Genomic DNA, 21,486 nt, shown 5'->3' with positions numbered 1-21,486 from the left:
CTAACATTGAGCCTTATCTCTTTCCAACCCGAATCAGCAGATGCTGCTGAAAAGCCTCTTTGGCTGGGTGTGCTCCTGGAGTAGGCGTGCTGATGTCACTTGTCATTTCAACCTGTTTGTTTTTCAGATGGTCAGATGCCATCAGGGCATGCTCAGTCCCCATTGAGGGGCTCCTCTGTGTGTTCCCTCATACATGTGAAACTTGTCCTTGGTACAGAAGCACGGAGGGCTGTAGGGTCTGAACACTTTATTTTGCAGGATGACTTTGACAATGATGTGGATGCTTTACTAGAAGAAGGTCTCTGTGCTCCCAAGAAGAGGCGAATGGAGGAAAAATATGGTGGAGACAGTGATCATCCGTCTGATGGAGAGACAAGTGTGCAGCCAATGATGACCAAGATTAAAACAGTGCTCAAAAGTGAGTCCCTCACACATCCTGAGTGCTTCATGGCCCCAGAACTTTTTCCTTCCTAAGAATATTTTGGGAGTTCTCTGGTGCCAGTCTGGGTAGAGACATGGGTTTAAGTATAGCATAGTCCTGGGAGGTGAAAAGAAAACAAATCGGACACAAATACTCAGACCACAACCCAGGTTCAGAGCTTGACAAATCCCTTGGAAGCCACAGAGAGCTATAGAGGACCCTTGCAGGGGTGCGTCAGTGTGTGCCAGGATGAAAGACCAGTAGCCTGCAGATGTGGAGGCCAAGGCCACAGGTCAGTTTTTGAGGGGTAGGCAGGTGATAGTTACCATCTGAGTTTTGGTTCTGTTGCAAGTGAATCAGGAAAGCACCAGAAGCAGACTGATGCTGGAAACTGGGCTGCAGCATGGCACGTGCACTGTGGGGCAAGTGGGAGCTGTGGTTAGAAGTGTTTGGGAGATGTGCAGAGTGCACACCTGCATCTGGGGAGAACGGGAGAGCCGCTGGGAAACACCCACGGTTGTGTTACTCGACTCTGTTGCCAGTGCAGGGAAAATGTAGGACAGGTCACGTGGGCTTTTATGTGGACTTGGCTTAGTGGCATCTATTACTCTGGTAAGGATCCCAGGATCAGTCAGGTGTTAAGAGGCACATAGGGCTTAAGCACATAAGAGACCATAGGCTAAGGCCCTGAGGAGAAGATGAAGATGTTGCCTTCCTTAAGCTGCTGAGGAGATAGGAGGGTCTACAAGGCTAGATACCAGATTTTGTTGCATATGTCTGTGGTAGGCCAAGCAATGGAGATGCCATGATAGGCAGTTTCAGACCAGGTGACCCTTGGCTACAGCTTCTGAGAAGAATAAGTTAGGTGGTCTTTACCTTGGTGCTTTTCTCATGGTTCTAGGACTCCACAGGGCAGCAGTGGCTCTGGCTTGTTCATTTACCTAGGAGGAATCAGATGCATGGCTGGGATAAACCTGTCTTACATTGTGCTGAGACCTACATTCTGTTTGCTGCTTCTGAATTCTCCTAGTGTTTGTGTGAAGCAGCTCACCTCCGGTCAGGCTTCTGGAAGGCATACCCATATCCAGGGTGTCCTTCTGACCTGCAGGATTCCCTCTAGGTCCACACTCTGATGGAGACTGCTGTTGAGCACTTCGTGCAGTGTTGGTCAACACACTGTTGCTCCTGCCCTTCTTAGTTAGTAGCCCCTTTTTAAGTGATGCCTCATGTTTAGGTTTCATTTATATTTTTTCTTTAGTTTCTTGATACCATAATGCTCCTCATACCTATAAGAACAGGTATTAGTTAAGGTATTTTGTTAAGTCTTTGGTATTGTGAACTCCACCTCATCCTCACCTCACCCCTGTACCCCATATTAGTTTTATCACTGAAGAGAGGCAAGATAAAAACAAGTCTGGTACTTAAAACTGCCAATAAAGCAAAGAAAGGATTGGGAGCAGTGTCTTAAAAGCTATGTAGAATGCCAGGTGATGGTGGCCAACACCTCTAATCCCAGCACAAGACAGGCTGGTCTACAGAGTAAGTTCCAGGTCAGCCAGGGCTGCACAAAGAAACCCTGTCCCAGAAAAAAACACCCAGCCCCCAAAGGAAAAAAAAGCAGAAGGTACTCTTAACTGCTGAGCCATCTCTCCAACTTGCTGTGTTTATGGAATCAAACCCAGGGTTTGGCATATCGTAGTAAGGTAGTACTACTTGGTGACATGCACCAGGAACAGTGGCTGATACATTTACAGTTTATTAGGAAAGTTTACTCACTCCAGTACCTGTTAATATGACTGGCAGATAGGAGAATTCCAGTGTTCTGTTTCCCCCCAAGTGTGGGGGCAAATGCTAGCTAGGGTAGGGATTTGCCTTGAACAACACTATTTATGGCTTCTCGGGCATTGGTTCTCCATGTAAGAAGTCCTTACCTTGTTCCACATACTATCCTATGGGTGCAATTAGGGTTTATCAGGCAGATAGAAACTTGGCAGAACCCACACAAATACAAAAAACATGTTCAAGAGGCTTTGTCTGACAGTCTCGTGCTTGTAAAGGGATTGCAGATTGTTCTTATGTTCTGTGCAGGTCGTGGCCGTCCACCTACAGAGCCATTGCCTGATGGATGGATAATGACTTTTCATAACTCTGGAGTCCCTGTATACCTGCACAGAGAGTCTCGAGTGGTCACCTGGTCCAGACCCTACTTCTTGGGGACGGGAAGCATACGGGTAGGGAGTCATTTGTTTCATATTTAGGCTTGTGAGTCTCAGTGCTTGTCTACTGGTACTAAAGTCAGACAGATTCAGAGGTGTCCTGATAGCCCGTTTCAATGTCCTATCTACAGAAACATGATCCTCCTCTAAGCAGCATCCCTTGTCTGCATTATAAGAAAATGAAGGACAACGAGGAACGAGAGCAAAACTGTGATCTTGCCCCCAGTGGAGAAGTGTCACCTGTCAAGCCCCTGGGTCGCTCTGCAGAGCTGGATTTCCCTCTGGAGGAGCCTGACTCCTTGGGTGGAGACTCAGGGTCCCTGGATGAGAAGGACTCCCTGGGTGCTGAGGCAGCTGCTGGAGCCCTGGGACAAGTGAGGGCTAAAGTTGAGGTGTGCAAAGATGAGTCAGTTGGTAAGTATTCCTAAGAGCTTTCTTCCCTCCTTGCTACCTGAGTTTTACTCCTACTATATGCTGTGCATCCTAGCTCCTGGTTGTATCTGAGAGGGGACTTTTGCCTATACACACCAGACAAACCCTTCCTCCCTCCAAGAGAAAACTTGATGAGTGCACCCCCAACCCCCAGCTGTCAGATCTGACTGCCCGACATCTTCAGTAGAGATGACATGTCAGTGCCAACTAGCCTTTCTGGTTTTTATATGACCTCTGAAGTCTTGCTCTTTCAGTATTGTGTGCTCATGTAACTTTGTTTAAATTTATCTAATGTGCTTAGAATGAGCCTGCAGTCATAAATTCAGCACCAAGAAACTGCCATTCTTTTGTTTCTGCTTTTTTGACTTTCAAGTACTGGGCAGTGCTCTTGAGTTTTTCATTTGTCTGGTTATAGCTTGTATTTTTCACTCTATCTTGTGCCTTTAGCTTAGTTCTGTCCCTTAGATCCCTGGTGATATCATAGCTCTTCAGCCCACCTGCTGAATCCCTTCCAAAGAGGACATGCAGCTTTCAGTATTAGGGTTTTTTAGAGGCTGTTGCTGTGAGGCGTCCTGGAAGGGGTGCAGAGAGAGAGGAAGCTGCTTTTGAGTGTGTATGTGAAGTGGTTTGGGAAGAGGTAGCAGTGCAGAATCCCTGAGGGAGGTGGAGAGCTAATGAGGTATGGTTTGTTACTGAGTTTAAAGAACCAGAGGCAAAAGTGAGATGGTCAGAGAAGGTGGTAGGCATTTGCTCTTGGCAGTCAGGTGCTTGCTGGTTTTTTTGTGTGTGTGTTTATTTAGTTTCTTCCAGCCCCGATAATTCATTTTGCGTTAAGGGGAAAGCCTGAAGACTAGTGGGGTTGTTTGTTTGCTTTGTTTATTTTAATCTCCCCATATTATTTTTGTATTGTGTATCTTAGTCCCGATAAAGTACTGATGCCCAGGATTCTTTCCATAAGAGGCTTGCCAGAATGATTTGAAGTAGCTGTAAAAAGAACCTAATGTTTTGGTTTTTTTTTTTTTTTTTTTTTTTTTTTTCTTTCTTTGCCTTTGAAATGGATGGGGAAAGGAAAATCTGTATTTTGTATTCTGAACTTCTTTAATGGCGTTGCTATTCTACACAGAGCTGAGGAAAACATTCTTAGCTTTGGAAATCTGATAATGTAGTTTTCTACCTTGGACAGATCTGGAGGAATTTCGTAATTACCTGGAGAAGCGATTTGACTTTGAGCAAGTAACTGTGAAAAAATTCAGGACTTGGGCTGAACGTCGTCAATTCAACCGTGAGATGAAGCGGAAACAGGCAGAGTCAGAGAGGCCCATCCTGCCAGCCAACCAGAAGCTGATCACTCTATCTGTGCAAGATGCACCCACAAAAAAAGGTGGGCCCAGCTTGTACTGTCGGCCTCAACAAATGGAACATGTTGCTGTCATTTTAATGTGCTTAATCTGTGTTTGAGTTACACTTACTGCAAAGGTGTGTTTTTTGTAATGCAGAGGCTGCCATGTTCATAGTGATAAGCCCTAATGAATGACTCAGTGGTATACATAGTTTACCTGACATAGTTCTTTTTGTCACAGAGTTTGTCATCAATCCCAATGGGAAGTCTGAGGTTTGCATCCTGCACGAATACATGCAGCGTGTCCTCAAGGTCCGCCCTGTTTATAATTTCTTTGAATGTGGTAAGTTCAAACCCATTTTAGTCCTGAAGAGTCTCACATCATTTTGGTCATGGCTGGAGGTGGGAGTGAGTACACTGGGCCTGCTAGGTTGGATAGGCAAGGCAAGGAGAGAGAGAAGTGTAGTGCAGGAGGGGTCTTATTCTCATGTCAGTGATCCTTGTCTTTAGAGGGGAGATTGCTCAGCTTTTCCCTTTGAGTTTGTCCCAGTTTTCCTCTTTGCCTTTTCTTGTCTTCTCTGGTCTGCCTTGGTGGCTTCTGACTGTTGTTAAGAACAGTCTGTAATAAAGACCTTTCTGCTGTGCTTGAGTTCTTTCCCAATTTTCCTGTCCTGTGTCCCCATCCTCCAATGATGAAGAAGCCTTGATCTTACCACACTTGTTGCCAGCTCTGTCTTCTGTGGTTTCTTCTGAACAGTTTATGAATGCCAGTGTGGTTGCCCTGGGAGCTGAGACCTGGGATCACTTATTTTGGGGAGTAGGGTGGCTGTTTCTCAGTTGTCCTTGATCCTATGCTTTGCTATTCTTGGCGGTCCTGTTTGTCTTCCAGAAACCTCATCCCCACCTTGTCCTGTACTGGGCAGCTCTGTCTGCAGCTTCTGCTTCCCCTTTGGATAATTTCCCATAGTGCCCCTTACTCTTCAACTTTCCCATCTGTGCCCTTTGCTGTCTGGTTTCCAGCCTTGTCTTAGCATCTCAGACAAGCGTAAACATGATTTATTCAGGGGTATCTTATCAGGACTGACCAACTTTGTGTTAGCATGCTTTCAATGTTTTGGCAAGTGTTTTAAAACCAGTAATTTTAATTTTAAGAGAATCCAAGTGAGCCTTTTGGTGCCTCCGTGACCATTGATGGTGTGACTTACGGATCTGGAACTGCAAGCAGCAAAAAACTTGCGAAGAATAAAGCTGGTAATGTGGTTTGCTTGGTATATCAGCTCTTTTTCCTGTTGGCTGTGATAAGATAGCCTTACAAAAGCAACTCAAAGGAAGGGCTTGTTGTGCTCATCCGTTTATTCTGGTGGGAAAGGCATGGTGTAGGAGCTTGTGAGTACTGCTGCTTCCTTTCCCCTTTTTGTTCAGCCCAGGACCTCAAGCCCCTGGAATGGTAATTAAGGTGGGTTTTCCCACCTCAGTTTATCATATCTAGATATTCTTCTACAAGTATGCCTCAGAGGCTGACTTAAGTTAGATATTCAAAACAGGCTTGCCCAGAAGTTGGTAATTAGTATTAAACATCACATTTGGTATCCCAGAGACACGCTACATGCTGGGTTTCATCTCTGATTAGCAAGGGCCTGAATAATGCTTGTAGGTTTTTATGGGTATAGGTAAGACATTTATTCATGTTACCTATTTTATTTTTAAAGGTGTTTTTTTTAAAAAGGTTTTTGTGTGTGTGTGTGTGTGTGTGTGTGTGTGTGTGTGTGTGTGTGTGTGTGTGTGTGTATACTACTTGGTATGCTGGTGCCCTCAGAGGCCAGAAGTGGACATTAGATCATTTGAATTTGCAATTAAAGGAAGTTGTGAGTCACTTGATATGGGTGCTGAAGATCAAACCAGAACCTGAAATTCCTTTCACCCTTATTGAGTCAGCTCTTCTGCCCTCTACTTTGATTTTTAAAACATAAGAGTAGTTTACAGTAAATGACTATAATCTTAGTACCTAGAAGCTGCTACTGGACCATTGTGAATTTCAGGCTAGCCTTGGCTATAGAGCAATGCTGTCTTAAAACTAAGATCTGATTTTTTTTTTTTTAAGATTTTATTTTTTATTTATTTATTGTATATGAGTACACTGTAGCTATCTTCAGACACACCTAAAGAGGGCATCTGATCCCATTACGGATGGTTGTGAGCCACCATGTGGTTCTGGAAATTGAACTCAGGACCTCTGGAAGAGCAGTCAGTGCTCTTAACTGCTGAGCCATCTCTCCAGCAGGTTAGATCTCTTGTACCATCAAGGACAAAATATAATAATTATGTGCTTATTATAAATGATTTAAACTAAGAGAATAAAAAGAGTTGAGTTAGAAAGATGACTCAATAGTTAAGACCATGTAGGATTCTTTTACTGGAACCAAGTTTGGTTCCTGTCTTAGTTACTTTCCTACTGCTGTGACAAAGTACCACAACCCCAAGGCAGCTTTAGAATAAAGCATTTGCTTGGGGCTGTGGTTTCAGAGAGTCCACGACCATCATGGCAACAGGCAGGCATTGGAGCAGTAACTTAAAATTTATATTGCAGCCACAGGTCTGAGGCAGAAAGAGAAAGAGAGAGAGCTAACTTGGAATGGATGGTGTGGGCTTTTGAAGCCTCAAACCACAAGGCCTCCAAAATGTTCCACCCCCTAGGGACTAAGCACTCAAAACCTGGAGACTGAGGGGTGGGAGGGCATTATCATTTAAATCTCCATAATTCCCAGAACCCTTGTGCGGCAGCCTACTAATGTCTCTGGCTTCTGCACATACATGTACATATAACTAATATTCTAGCAGAGTGTGTGTGGTACACATTTAATCACACCATTTGGGGACAGAGACAGGCAGATCTCTTTGAGGTCGAGGCCAGCGTGGTCTACAGAGTGAGTTCCAGGACAACTAGGGATATGTCTCAAAAACAATTGATTTTTATTTTAAAATGAGTCTTTACACTAGAGAGTCTCTTTCTACTGAGTAACAGCAGAGTTAGTGTTTTCTATTCTTGCTCCAGACAAATGCAGATTTGGGTGTGCTTAGAGCTAACTGGACCATGTGGGGCACATGCAAGTGTTTTTTTTATTTTTGGTTTTGGTTTTTTGAGATGGGTCTCTGAATGCTGGGGCTAGAGCATGCAACACCACACCTGGCATTCAAGTTTGTTTTTAAACAGCAAAATGTGGGCATGCTAAGAGAAAAGACAGATTGTATGCTATCACCATCTTGAGGGGTTTTGATATTTGTATAGATTATTTTCTGAGTCCTTCAGACTTGAAATTAGGGATTAGACAGTCATCGCACACAATGTTCATCCCAAGATGTTTTGTTTTAGACCCACCGTACTCTATCTTTGCCTTCTGCCTCTATTAGACAGCATTTTTGCAGCAAGCCACTGTGACCAGCTTATTGGGTTCTTCTGAGCAGTGGAGTATATTGTAGATTTGTGTTAGGTATACTTCTGGCCCTGGCATATATAGGGCCATTCTTGAGCTTTATCCTATGAGATTGTTGTCTTCCAGAACTGGTCTCTGTACAGAACAAGAGATAGGTCATTTTTCTCAGTCTCACTGGGTCTTGGAGTTGGGGGGGGGGGGGGGTTTCTACTTCTAAGAATCAGTTTCTCTGGTTTTTTGTTTTTTTTTTTTTTTAAAGTAGCCGTTGAAGAGGACAATAAGCCTTTCTGTATCAAGTTACTGGCTGTCCTCTGTTCAGTTGGCCTTAGCTTATATATTCTGCCTCAGTCTCCAAGATGTCCTGATACCTATTTTGCTAACTTACTCATGCAGAGTTAGGAATTGAACCAGGTCCTCACATGCAAGGTGTCTGCCACTGAGCTGGTCTATACATTTTAGATGGTTTTAGTCTAAAAAGACTTTTCAGTTCAGCAGATTGTCTTTGAACAGATAGGACCTGGCAGACGAATGGAAACCCCCTCAGGCTTATCCTAAGATATTCTTGACAAGATTACCAGTCTATGTTCTGGACTTTGTGCCTCCACCCATATTTCAGCTACTCACTCTGCACTGTTTTGTCTTTATTACAAACTTATATTTTGCTGCAATGTCTTACCAACAATGTTGTGCTGGACCAGACAGCAATTAGTCCGTGGCCTATTGTATGTGTTCTTCTCCCATTGTGACAGGTAGTGGCTTGTTCATGATCCTTACACATGGTTCTTCCAGAGTTCCTTAGATATGCCCATCTACCTGTTCTCAGTAGCTCTCCATGTATTGTGGTCCATAGCGGCCTGTTGTCAGTCCTCCTTCCGTGCAGGTTTTACCAAGCCCTTATTTTTTATAAACTTCAACTTGACTTCTCTAAAAACACAGATGGAGATGTAAGTTCCTCCCTTGGTAAAATTGGCATGCAAAACTTGTATCACCTCACCATCCCTTTTCCACGAGGCACTTGTTCTTTATCCCCTCATAATTCTACCTTTTAACGTGCTGTTGCTGCCTTTGGCTACAAGTGTGGGCGCCAGCATGTAGGATCACTGCTGACTGGGCATCACACATGGTCTTCTTTTGGGCTCCCCTCACCTCAGACTTTTTCTTTTTTTAGCCCGAGCTACACTGGAAATTCTCATCCCTGACTTTGTTAAACAGACCTCTGAGGAGAAGCCTAAAGACAGTGAGGAACTGGAGGTGAGTGTGGGGATCTTGTTTTCCTGGGAGCTGCACCTACCGTACATTGCCTCAACCAGATTGCGCACCATGTAAAGGGTATAATCATTAGCCTGTGAGAGGAGCTCACTTACCTTTGTGAAGACAGGAGAAAGTCTTGAGGAGTTTTACCCCTTCGCTTGTACATGTTACATACGTAGATCTATGATGGGAATGAATCTAGAGTGTATAAGATTGAGATTGTTGTTACAACTATCTAAAATCTTTTAGGATAAATGTGGTTTTACAGCTGTTCATAGCAAAATAATTTAATCTTGGTTTTAAATTGATTTCTTGTTTGTTCTAATTTTCTTGTGGCCACTGGTCATTTTATTTATTTTTTATTGTTATAAATTTTAAATTTCAGTTCCCTTCTTTGGAATGTCTATTTCCTTGGCTTCCTGGGTTTAATTTGCTTCTGTCACACTTATGACAGGATCTGTAAATTATAAAGTGCTCCATGGTTGGTTAGAATTTTGTTATAAGAGAGGCTAGGGCTAGGGCTGTAGCTCAGTGGTAGAGCCGGGCTGGTGTGCCATGCCCAGGGCTCAGTCCCCAGCACTGTGAATGAGCAAGCAGCCAAGGCCCCACTGTCTCAGAGGAGCTGGGTCAGTGAGACCTCACTGTGCTCACCGAGATGACGCGCAGGCTGGCATCCTCCGGCTGTAGTGAGCACACACTGGTGCACTGGAGGAAGCAGGAGTTGGGATTCAGGGGCTTCATGATCTGATAGACTTGCTTCATGATGTCCATTGACTGCATCCCGCTAGAGATCACCATAGAACGCCCTTTCTTGGCTGTCTTTTCCAGATAGGGAAAATTGTTAGTGTCCCCAGATCCAACTTTGAAAAAGGGAACATTCAGTTCATGCAGAAACTCAACTGCCATCTTGTTCATGCCAGAGGCAGTGAAGAAGGTGTCAATCTCTTGCACATAGTTCTGCGGCTCCTTGTACTGGTCGTGGCTGAATTCTAGATGTTTGTGCTTCCTGTATGTCTTCCCCCACGAGTGCTTCGAAGTATTGTTTCTCCAGGGCACTCACTCTTCTGAAACTTAGTGCAGTGGGCTCCACACTCCTTGGTGGTGTAGATCATGCTCTTGGCCACATCTAAGTCTCCTTGGTGGTTCTGGCCGATCTCTGCGATGCTGAAACACGGTGCTACCCAGCCAGCGCCTGGGACACAGCTCAAAGCTCCAGCGGCATGGTGCTTACCCGGGCCTGTTCAGTTGTCACTGGTCATTTTAAAACCAGACTTTTGAGTCCTTTGAACCCTTTTGTTATCTTTGGATTCTATTATGAAGGAATCCTGAACATTTTTAGGAATTGTGTTGCCTTGGCTTTTCAGGGTTCTTGTGTTTCTACACTGCGTCTTGCATATCTGTCGGGATAAGTATCTCGTAAATTTATTTAAATGAGATACAAAGGCAGGTAGATCTCTGAGTTTGAGACCATCCTGGATTACATAATTAGTTTTAGGCCTCCAATAACTATATGGTGAGACCCTGTTTCAAAAAACCAAAAAAAAATTTTTTTATTTAAATAGACTTTTAAGTTTTATGGGGTTCTTGTTAGTAGAGTCTTGTTGGGTTCTTGGGGGTATGTTCCCCATTTGTACTACGAAATAAAGCAGTTTTTCTAAAAACAACAATTCCGTTTTTATATTACATTGATGTATTATTTACTTTGGTGGTTATGTATGTGTGTGGTTACATGCATGTTGTGATAAATGTGTGAAAGGTAGAAGAACAACCCGGAGGAGTGGGTCCTTTCCTTCCGCTATATGCATTCTGGGACTGAAACTCCAGCCCTCAAGCTCATGTGACAAGTGCTTTTGCCATTGAGCCATTCTATGACCCTTAATTACATTTAACTGTGAGGAAAGGAAGATGGTAGTAAAATAAGAAAAAAGAGAAAAGATGTATGGGGTGACGGTCTAAGAAAAAGTCATGGCATGGTATAGTATGGTATGGGATGGTACTGTATGGTATGGGATGGTACTGTATGGTATGGGATGGTACTGTATGGTATGGGATGGTACTGTATGGTATGGGATGGTACTGTATGGTATGGGATGGTACTGTATGGTATGGGATGGTACTGTATGGTATGGGATGGTACAGTATGGTATGGGATGGTACTGTATGGTATGGGATGGTACAGTATGGGATGGGATGGTATAGTATGGGATGGGATGGTATAGTATGGGATGGGATGGTATAGTATGGGATGGGATGATATAGTATGGGATGGGATGGTACTGTATGGGATGGGATGGTATAGTATGGGATGGGATGGTATAGTATGGGATGGGATGGTACTGTATGGGATGGGATGGTATAGTATGGGATGGGATGGGTATGGGATGGGATGGTAGTATGGGATGGGATGGTACTGTATGGGATGGGATGGTACTGTATGGTATGGGATGGTACTGTATGGTATGGGATGGTACTGTATGGTATGGGATGGTACAGTATGGTATGGGATGGTACAGTATGGGATGGGATGGTATAGTATGGGATGGGATGGTATAGTATGGGATGGGATGGTATAGTATGGGATGGGATGGTGTATGGTATGGGATGGTACAGTATGGGATGGGATGGGTATGGGATGGGATGGTACTGTATGGGATGGGATGGTACTGTATGGGATGGGATGGTATAGTATGGGATGGGATGGTATAGTATGGGATGGGATGGTACAGTATGGGATGGGATGGTACAGTATGGGATGGGATGGTATAGTATGGGATGGGATGGTACTGTATGGTATGGGATGGCATGGCAGTGTATGCTTCTAATCCTAATACTTGGGAAGTAGAGGCAAGAGAACTAAAACAAGAACAAATGTGGGTGCTCAAAGTCAGCTTGAGTTCTGTGAAACCTTGTCTCAAATCCAACCAAAAATAAAAATGAAAGAAAGCTTAAGTGATCACACAGGAACACATAGAAAAGTAAGACAATACAAAAGGAAAGAAACAGGAAGGGAACCACATCTTCATTCTTTCTTGCTGAGGATAAGAGAGAGGATGAGTCATTTTTCTCCAGACTGGTTTTATAGGTGAGTGAAGTCCAAAACAATTCAGAAGAGCTTTTCTCAAGCTGTATTGTTGGGTTGAAGTCCTGTTATGTAGGCCTAGTTATGCTGGACATGCAAGAGCCTCCCTCAGACTTCTTCTGTTAGCCTAGCTAAAGGACCTCCTCGCCCTCTGAGCACCAGAAATCCTCTACCTTGTGGGTTTGTGGTGGGATGGTCTTTCATGTGAATGTGCATGTACGTCTGCACGCACACACACAGAGAATAGCCTCAGGTGCATCTTAGGTGCTCGCCACCTTTTTTTGAGAGTATTTTTCTGGTCTAGGATACCCAGTAGATTGGGTTGCTTGATAAGTTCTAGGGATAAGTCCGTCTTTTCATGCCTACATCACTATCATGCTTGTTCTGGGGATTGAACCCTGGAGTTCATGCTTATACAGAAAACACTTTGCCAACTACTTGAGTTGTCTTCCCAGCCTCTGGGGTGGAAAATTCTGCCCAGGGGCAGTTGATATTTCTCCACCCTCTGAGAACATCAAAAGTAGTGAGGCCAAAGCAGTCTACACTGTCTAGCCAAAGGGTTCATCTTAACTGCCCTGGCCTCAGTTCTGCCCTGCATTCCACTTGTATTCACACCTAACTAGCTGCCTCTATTAGCATTTGGTTTGCAGCTTCCTTATCTATCTGCTCTGGGCTTCAGTCTGATACAGTTGCCATGTACCATTGGTCTGATCCTGTTTGACATCCAGTTTCCCAGGTTCACATGCATTCTTTCTCCTTTCCCCTCCCTCCAACCTCTTTGATGCCATACCATCCCCACCTCCATTCTTGGGTAGTCAACTCAGCCAGTAGAGAACTTTAAAGTTGGGAGATAGGAAAAAGCAGGATCTTCTCTCCCCAGCTTAATGGTCTATAAGACCTCTCCTGAGATAATTCACCTCCATGCCACCAGTGAGCAAGCTAGGAAATACTTGATACATTCATTTGTGTGTGTGCATGGCAATCATAGGACAACCTGAGAGTTGTTTGTCTGCCACTGTGTTGGTTCTGGGGATTGAATGTAGACTGTCAGCTTGGTAGCAGGCACTTTTACCCACTTAGCCATCTTATAGACCTAGTTAAAGAACTAGTTGATTAGCTTCCTAGCCCATACTGCCTTTTACCCTTTGTGGTTTCTAGTAAGAAACTATTTTGGGTATACAAATATCACAAATTTAAGCTCATCCTGGACTAGGCAGTAAAACCTGTTTCAAAAAAATAGACCACTAAAGACTGGGGGTGTAGCTTGATGGCAGAGCACTATACTAATGTATATAAAGCTTGGGTTTGATTTCCAGCATTGGAGGGGAGGAAAGAGAAAGGAAAAACAAACATTGCTTGTTAACCTCTCAGTTTTCTATGTGTCTGCTGAATAGATTCTCTTCTGCTTTCAAGAAGCTCTGTTTGGCCTTCAGTGGATGAGTCTACAAACAGATGCGTGAGTTTATTCCACTTGGGGATTTATTTAGCTGCTTTTTTTTTGTTTGTTTTGTTTTGTTTTGTTTTTTTGAGACAGAGTCTCTATTATATAACTGTCTCTGGCTGTCCTAGAGCTCAACTAGATAGACCAGGTTGGCCTTGAACTCAGAGAGATCCACCAGCCTTTGCCTCTTGAGTGCTAGGATTAAAAGCATGAACCACCACTAATTTTTTCCCCCTGAGACCAGGTTTTGATGTGCAGCCTTGGCTGTCTTAGAAGAACTCGATCTGTAGACCAGGTTGGCCTCAAACTTGCAGAGATCAGAGTACTGAATTAAAGGCATGTGCCACTACTTTCTGGCTACAAATTTTTGTACTTAATGGCAATTTAATTTGCCCTAAAGCTTTCTGCAACTCTGCCTTATTTTTATTTTTGTTCCCCAGACTGGATAATCTCAACAGACCTCCTTCCTGGTTGCTGATACTTTTTTCGCCTGTTTGAATCCACTCCTTCCCGTCCGTGTGTGTGTGTGTGTGTGTGTGTGTGTGTGTGTGTGTGTGTGTGTGTGTGTGTGTGTGTGTGTTTTGAGACAATATCTCAGTATGTAGCCTTGCTGTCCTGGAACTCTGTATGTAGATCAGGCTGGCCCTTACCCCCTAGAGATCCCCCTTCCTCTGCCTCCCAGTGCTGGGATGAAATGCATATGCCGTCAGCGGGTAAGAGCACTTCCTATTCTTGCAAAGCACTCAAGTTTGGTCCTAAACCTTGGTGGGTTACAATCACTGGTACTTCTAGTTCCAGGGGATTCAGTACTTTTGGCTTTACTAGGCACATTCACTCATATAAACACAATTAAAATTGATAAAAATAAATAATAAAAAATAATAAAAGTAGAAGCTGGAGAGGTTATTGAATACTTGAGGACCTGAATTTCCCCTACCATCCCTCCTTCCAGATCTGATGCTCTTATCTGTCCTTCGTGGTCACTGTGCACATGTGCTACACAGACATACATGAGGTCAAAGCACCCATACATACAAATAAATTTTTTTTTCCTTTTCTTTTTTTCGGAGCTGGGGACCGAACCCAGGACCTTGCACTGGCTAGGCAAGCACTCTACCACTGAGCTAAATCCCCAACCCCAAATAAATTTATTTGAGAAAGAATATTAAACTCAGAAGGAAATTCAAGGACAATATATTAGTGTTACAAAGAGTAGAATTGGGCAGGCAATCTAGAGATTTTTTTTTTTAAAGATTTATTTTATTTATATGAATACACTGTAGCTGTCCTCAGACACACCAGAAGAGGGATGGTTGTGAGCCACCATGTGGTTGCTGGGAACTGAACTCAGGACCTCTGGAAGAGCAGGTCGGTGCTCTTAACCACTGAGCCATCTCTCCAGCCCAATCTAGAGATCTTACCAGCTACCAGTAGGAGGGGATAAAGGACAGTGAGAACAAGTGAGGGCAAGGCATACCAGGGGAGAATGGAGTTTGGTGCTGTGGACCTTTGTCCTTGGTAGGGTGTGTGTCTGTCTGTTCATTTCTATCTGCCTGTCAGTGTCAAAAGTTAATAACTGGTGTCTACTTAACTCCTCTGTCTTCTTTCAGAGACAAAGCCTCACTGTGTAGCTGTCTTGGTTGTTCTGGAACTCACTATATATGTGTGCACACACACATGCGTATAAATTCAGCATGTATCAAAGATAGGCTATAAATGACTATCTGTACTATCAGTTTACTTTGTGTGCACATGCATATAGGCTTATGTTCATGTTGTGTGTAGATGCCCATGTGGAGGCCAGAGGATAATTTTATGAAGTTAGTTCCCTCATAACTTTGCTTTGGTTCCAGGGATAACTAGGTTTATGTGGCAAAGCACCTTTACAATTGAGGCATCTTGTTGGCACTTTCCTTTGGGCCAGTTTAAAATCCTGTTTCTGGTTCATCTCTAACCTGCAGTTTGTTATAAACAGCTATGGATCTTTGCCACTGAAACACCTGTGCTGATATATTTATGCTCTAACCACAGAAGGCCAGCTCTTAAAAATGATTTATTGGCAACATGGAGATTGTCTCTTAAAACTAGTCTCATTTAAATGTAAAACAAAACAGAAAAACATGTTTTTTACAATCTTATTTTTTTTTTAAGATGGATTTTTTTTGTATGCGTGTCTGCCATGTGAGTGTAGGTACTCAGGGAGGCCAGAACCCCTGGAGCTGGACTCACAGGCAGTTCTAAGTTGTTCTGCATGGATGCTGGGAAATAAATTTGTGTCCTCTAGAATGGCTGTAAGCACTTTTAACTGCTGAGCCATCTCTCCACCTCTCCCCGCCTCGCTCGTGTGTGTGTGTGTGTGTGTGTGTGTGTGTGTGTGTGTGTGTGTGTGTGTGTGTGTGTGTGTGTGTGTGTGTTGTGTGGGTATGTGCATGCTACTACACACATGTAGAGTTCAGAGGATCAGTATATAGATTCCAAGGATTGAACTCAGGTTTTCAAATTTGGCAGGAAGTACCTTTACCCTCTGAGCTGTTTCAACACTGCCTTATTACTGACTATTGGTCATCGCCATATTTGCCTCAGAGGAAGCTGACAGGGTACCTGCAAAGAAGATGGTTGCAGAGTGACCCTTTATTCCCTTTATTCCTGTTTAGTATCTCCTTTTGCCTTTAAACTGATTGATTGATTGGTTAAGTTTATTTTGTGATGCCAGGGATTGAACCCATGGCCTTGCACCAGCTAGGCATGTACCTTGCCACTGCCCTCTTTAACTGTGAGCTATCTCCAGTCCCTATTGTTATTATAGTTACTCATGCATATGTGTCTGTGTGATTATATACTGTGTGTTTGTAGGGGTGGAGGGCTGCCTGCAGTAACAAGAAGAAAGTGCTGGATCCCTTTGGAGCTTTAGTTACAGACAGCTATGAGTTGCCCCACATGGGTGCTAGGAGCCAATTTGGTCTTTCTAGCCTCTAGGCATGATTTCTTTAATTGTGTGATGTGCGTTTGTTTACGTCTGTGTGTGTGGACCATAGACCATCATTGAATGTCATTTCTCAGACACTGTCCATCTTGTTTATTGACATAGAATCTCTTGCCTGGCCTGGTACTTACCAATTAGATGAGGATGACCAGCCAATAAGCCCTGGCTGTACTGGAATTCACTCTGTAGACCAGAATTGCCTAAAACTCAGAGAGATCCACTTACTCCTGCCTCATGAGTGCTGGAGTTAAAGGAGTGTGGTGTGTAGTCTCCCAGCCCCCATTAAAGGCATGTGCTGTGCCACCACAAAGCCTTCCAGTCTGTGCTCTTTATGGTGGGCAGTTGGAAGTCTCAGAAACTGTTTCTCTTTCCTGCTCTTCCCCCATATAGGACCTCTATACTTAATAATTTGTATGTCTTCCCAAAGTTAGTTATTGATGTTACTATTTGTTTAGTGATGCTACTATAACAAAGTGTCAAAAACTGGACATATTAAACCACAGAAATTTAGTTGCCTTGGTTCTGGAGGTCAGAAGTTCAAAATAGTGTCAGGCTTGTTAGTTTCTTCTAGATACTGAGCAGAGGCATCTGTGTTCTAGGATGGATATCTTCGTGTTTATGCTTTTCCTTGAAGGGATCTCTGAATTTTCTGTTTGTAAAGAACGACTCCTGGGATAAGGGCTGAGTCCTCACTTACCCATTCACTTTCTGAGGTACTAAGGGGTGAGACTTCAACTTGTACATTTTGGAGCAGTTTATAGTTCAACTTATAATAATATTTTTCCCAGATAATAATTGCAAAGTATCTGTATTCTTGAGTCTTATCTATCTGTATTTTTATTACATGTCTACTGAGTCAGTTCATTTAGATTATTTGATTATTGGTCATTGATTTCCCTGTACTAGTAGTAGGCCTCTTAGCCTTTGCTTTTATTAGTAGTTGGTGGGGGTTTTTTCTTTTATTTTTAAATTTTTTCATATTTTATTAGTTATTTACATTTCAAATGTTATCCATCCCTCTTTCCAGTTTTCCCTCCACAAACCCCTTAACACACAGATCCTGCTCACATTTTATTCCTAGATTGTTCCACTATAGTGAGTAATCCTTTGGTTTTATTTGTTGCTAGCATGTAAATACAACTTTACTGTTTGTGAATTGACTTTATCTTTCCACTTCCCTGAGTTCATGTATTAGTTCTCATCGTTTTTTCTGTAAGTTTTTTGGATCATCATTTGTGGTGCTTAGTAAGAAGGGTCCTCCATAGACTCAGATTTTATCCTCAGCTGGTGGCATGGTTTGGAGAGACTTTTGAGTTCATAGCCTTGCCTACTTCCAGTCTACTTTCTCTGCTTCATGCTTACGTTTGCGATATGGTCTTTTAGCTTTCCTGTTCCTGCCACCATTCTTGCCACTTACTACCATGTTCCCCTGTCGTTGTGGACACCCCAATAAATACTTTATTCTATAAGTTGCTTTTTGGTCATTGTGCTTTAACAGCAACAGAAAAGTAATTTATCTGTGTATAGTGATTGTGTTGACTATGGTCTCTTATCTTGCCAGTGTGGATGTATGAACCTAATTGTTCTGGCTATTGTTGAATAGAAATGGTGATAGTAAAGGTGCTTGTTCCTCATCTCAAAGGGTAGCATCCAGTTTTTACTACTGAGTGTGATGTGACTGTGGGTTCTTTTTTTTTTTTTTTTTGTTCTTTTTTTGGAGCTGGGGACCAACCCAGGGCCTTGCGCCCTAGGTAAGTGCTCACCGCTGAGCTAAATCCCCAGCCCCGACTGTGGGGTTCTTATACTAATTATTTATTGGGTTGAGAAAGGTCTTCTCTGCCCCTGTCGATCATTTTTAATCTGAAACACTGTTATTTCTGTTCGACATCTTTCTTTGTACCACATCTGTGATCATATTTATGGTTTGATATTTTTATTTAATTTGTTTGTATAGTTAGTTATATTGATTCTTTTAAAGCATGAATCCCTGAAATAGTCCTAGTTGGCATGGTATATATTCCTTTCTTTGTATTGATAGTTTCCATTTATAGTTTCCATTTATCGACTGTGTGTGTTTCTGTCTCTGTTTGCATATGAGGGATAATTTTTAATTTTTATGCGTGCATGTGTGTGCACGCACACTACAAAAGACACGTAGAAATCAGAGGACAACTATGTTCTTCCCTTCTACCTTTATATGGGTTCTAGGGATTGAATTCAAATTATCAGGCTTGCTCAATAAGCACTTTCTTCATTAAGACATCTTGCTTACTTCTTGTTTGTTTGAGATAGGGATTCACTATGTAGTGCTAACTAGCCTGGAACTTGCTAGCAAATCAGGCTGACCTTGAACTTGCAATATAGACCAAGGCTGGCCTTGAACTCACAGAAGTCTACCATCTGAGTGCTGGAATTAAAGGTATGTTCTGCCAAGATCAGTTTGTTATTTGTGACAGGGTCTAGGTACATTGCTCAGGCTGGCATGGAATTGAGGATTCTCCTGCCTTATTCTCCTGAATGATGGCATATAGAGATGCGTATGCCATTGTCATACTCTTTCCCGTTTGTGTTTGCCAAGGGTACTTACTGTTGTGTAGGCTTTGATTGGTTTAGTTTTGTACTTTTTTCTGGTGTTATTATGGTACAGGTAGCATCATAAGCTAAGCTATGAAGTATTCTCTTTGAATTTGTATAGAATTGATATTTTCCTCCTTAAATATGGAGTGGTCATTATCAATGAAGTCATCTGGGCCTCAAGATTTCTTAGTGGGATAGTTTATAACCACAAATTTGACTGTCTTGAGTGGATATTGCTGAAGGCTGTTTCAGATGTCTGATTTTCAAGATGCTGTTTCTCAGTATCTAGATTGTAGTTTGTGTTTTCTTTTGGTTTTTGGGGGGAGTGTCTTGTTTTGTTTTTTAGATATGGGAGCGGAGAAGGCAGGACATTGAGACAGGGTTTCTCTGTAGAGCCTTAGGTGTCCTGGAACTCACTCTGTAGAACAGACTGACCTTGAACTCAGATCTCTCTGCCTCTCTGCCTCTCTGCCTCTGCCTCCCAAGTACTGGGATTAAAGGCTTGTGTCACCATCACCCAACTTACAGTTTTTCATGGACTGTCCATGAGCAAATTGTTCTTTGTCATCTATGAGCTCTGGGCACTCCAGTCTCCAGGCTGTCTTTCAGGAATACCAATGATTATCTGTAGGTCACTTTGCCATTTGATTGCACTTGAGAGAGAGACTCTCCAGAGATGCTTGCTCTGGGCTTTCTGCTCAGAGTTTTATACCAGACACAGACATCTTTGTGCTTCTGAGTATATGTTCTCCAGTGAGTATGTTCAGGTTCTTCCATGAAGAAGTTGGGGTTGGGAATAAGCTGGCCATCTCTCTGCTGTGCCCTGATGGTCAGGTATTAACAGCTTGGTAGAACAGGGTTATATTGGCTGAGCATAGCACATGTTGCTAATCAATTGGCTTCCTTATTGGTTCTTGTAGTTCCAGGTCTAACTCCTGATGAGGTGGGTAGCTTCTCTACGTTTGAGGGCAGGGGCAAAGGGATTCCTGTTTGAAAGAAGACAGTATAACTAAACTATGACAGTTGGAGTTCATGTCTTGACTGGACTCTTCATGTAAGAATTTTCTCTACAGTGTTGTCACTGGAGCAGTGCAAACACAGAGGAAAACTGTTCATGTGTCGTTCTAGAGAGGTCTTGACTTAGTTTATTCATGTGACCCAAGATCTGGGCTCTAGGACTCTGTAGACTGCTAATGTATTGGGCTGGTGAGAGATTTCCCCCTCCTAGCAGATCCTATGCCTGGTGGGCCCCAGTGTTTCATGTTTGTTTCAAGCTCTTTGTTTCTATTTGCTTGTCAACTGAAAAGTTTATCTATCTTCCTGGATATTCTGGTTTGGGTTGTGTTATGTCTGAAAAGGATCCATGGAGGGTCTAATCTCTATCTAGTACCTCAAAATGCGGCCTTACTTTGTAACCAGGTTGTTATAATTTATTGACATGTGGTTGAATAATGTGACTGACTTTCTAGAGGGGGGAAACAAAGAAAACATAACTGAGTATCGATTGACTTGCTGTTCTCATAAGCCAATGGAGCTAGGCCATCAGGAACTATATCTTTCCATGTAGTCTCTGTAGGGGAAGTAGAGCTTTGCCGACCACCTTGAATTTTTACTTCTTGCCTTTAGAGTTGTAAGAAGGCACACTGGTTGCCAAAAGTCACCCAGATTATGGTACAGATGTCTGTTGCTTAGATGATCTACTCATGAAAACTATATAGAGTGTACTTACACAAACTGGGATGTTGCTAGGCTATAAAATTCTGTGGAACTATCTTTGAGTATGTGATCCACCATCCACTGGTAGATTTATCAGTACATGGCTGTACTATTTCTGCAGCCCATCCCAGAGGTAGTCTGTGCTATAGCGTGAGCTGAGCTGTTTGGCAGTCTTCTGTTCACTGAGTACAGGGTCAGTCAGGGAAAGTTCTGTTAGCTACTTAATTCTGAGCCTTTATCCTTTGTCCTATGCATTTCATGGCTGTTCCTCCTATCTATCCCCATCCTACCTGAGCCTTGCTGTAAAATTTCTCTCCCTACATGCCTTAGTTACTTTTCTATTGCTCTGACAAAACACTGTGACCAAGGCAACTTAGAGAAGAGTTCATTGGGTCTTACAGTTTCAGAGGATTAATCAATCCACAACCATCATGATGAGAGGTATGGTGGCAGGCAGGCATGGTGTTCAAGAAGGCTAAGAGCTCACATGTCATCTACAAGCAGGAGGCCGGGAGAGGGAAGAGAATGAATCTAACTAGGAATGGGCTCTTGAAACTTTTAAAGCCCACTCCAATGACATATCTTCTCCAACATGTCCAC

At 43.0% G+C, this 21,486-nt stretch overlaps 1 protein-coding gene across 3 annotated transcripts in view; it reads left to right on the top strand.

Annotated features, from left to right (window-relative positions):
- Positions 1 to 21,486, top strand: part of Dgcr8 (DGCR8 microprocessor complex subunit) — a 33,414-nt gene that overhangs the window by 5,713 nt on the left and 6,215 nt on the right. For all 3 annotated transcript variants that reach the window (XM_032899903.1, XM_032899901.1, XM_032899902.1), the window contains 7 exons: positions 259 to 418; positions 2,510 to 2,652; positions 2,769 to 3,051; positions 4,253 to 4,450; positions 4,650 to 4,751; positions 5,561 to 5,659; positions 9,008 to 9,090. In XM_032899903.1, coding sequence (XP_032755794.1) covers positions 259 to 418; positions 2,510 to 2,652; positions 2,769 to 3,051; positions 4,253 to 4,450; positions 4,650 to 4,751; positions 5,561 to 5,659; positions 9,008 to 9,090 — 1,068 coding nt within the window. The remainder of the gene's footprint in view (positions 1 to 258; positions 419 to 2,509; positions 2,653 to 2,768; positions 3,052 to 4,252; positions 4,451 to 4,649; positions 4,752 to 5,560; positions 5,660 to 9,007; positions 9,091 to 21,486) is intronic.

Source organism: Rattus rattus, chromosome 4 (assembly GCF_011064425.1).
Source record: "Rattus rattus isolate New Zealand chromosome 4, Rrattus_CSIRO_v1, whole genome shotgun sequence".
In the NCBI taxonomy this organism is placed as follows: Eukaryota; Metazoa; Chordata; class Mammalia; order Rodentia; family Muridae; genus Rattus; species Rattus rattus.
Note: the sequence above shows the minus strand (reverse complement) of the source record. Positions and strands in the feature narration are given on the sequence as shown.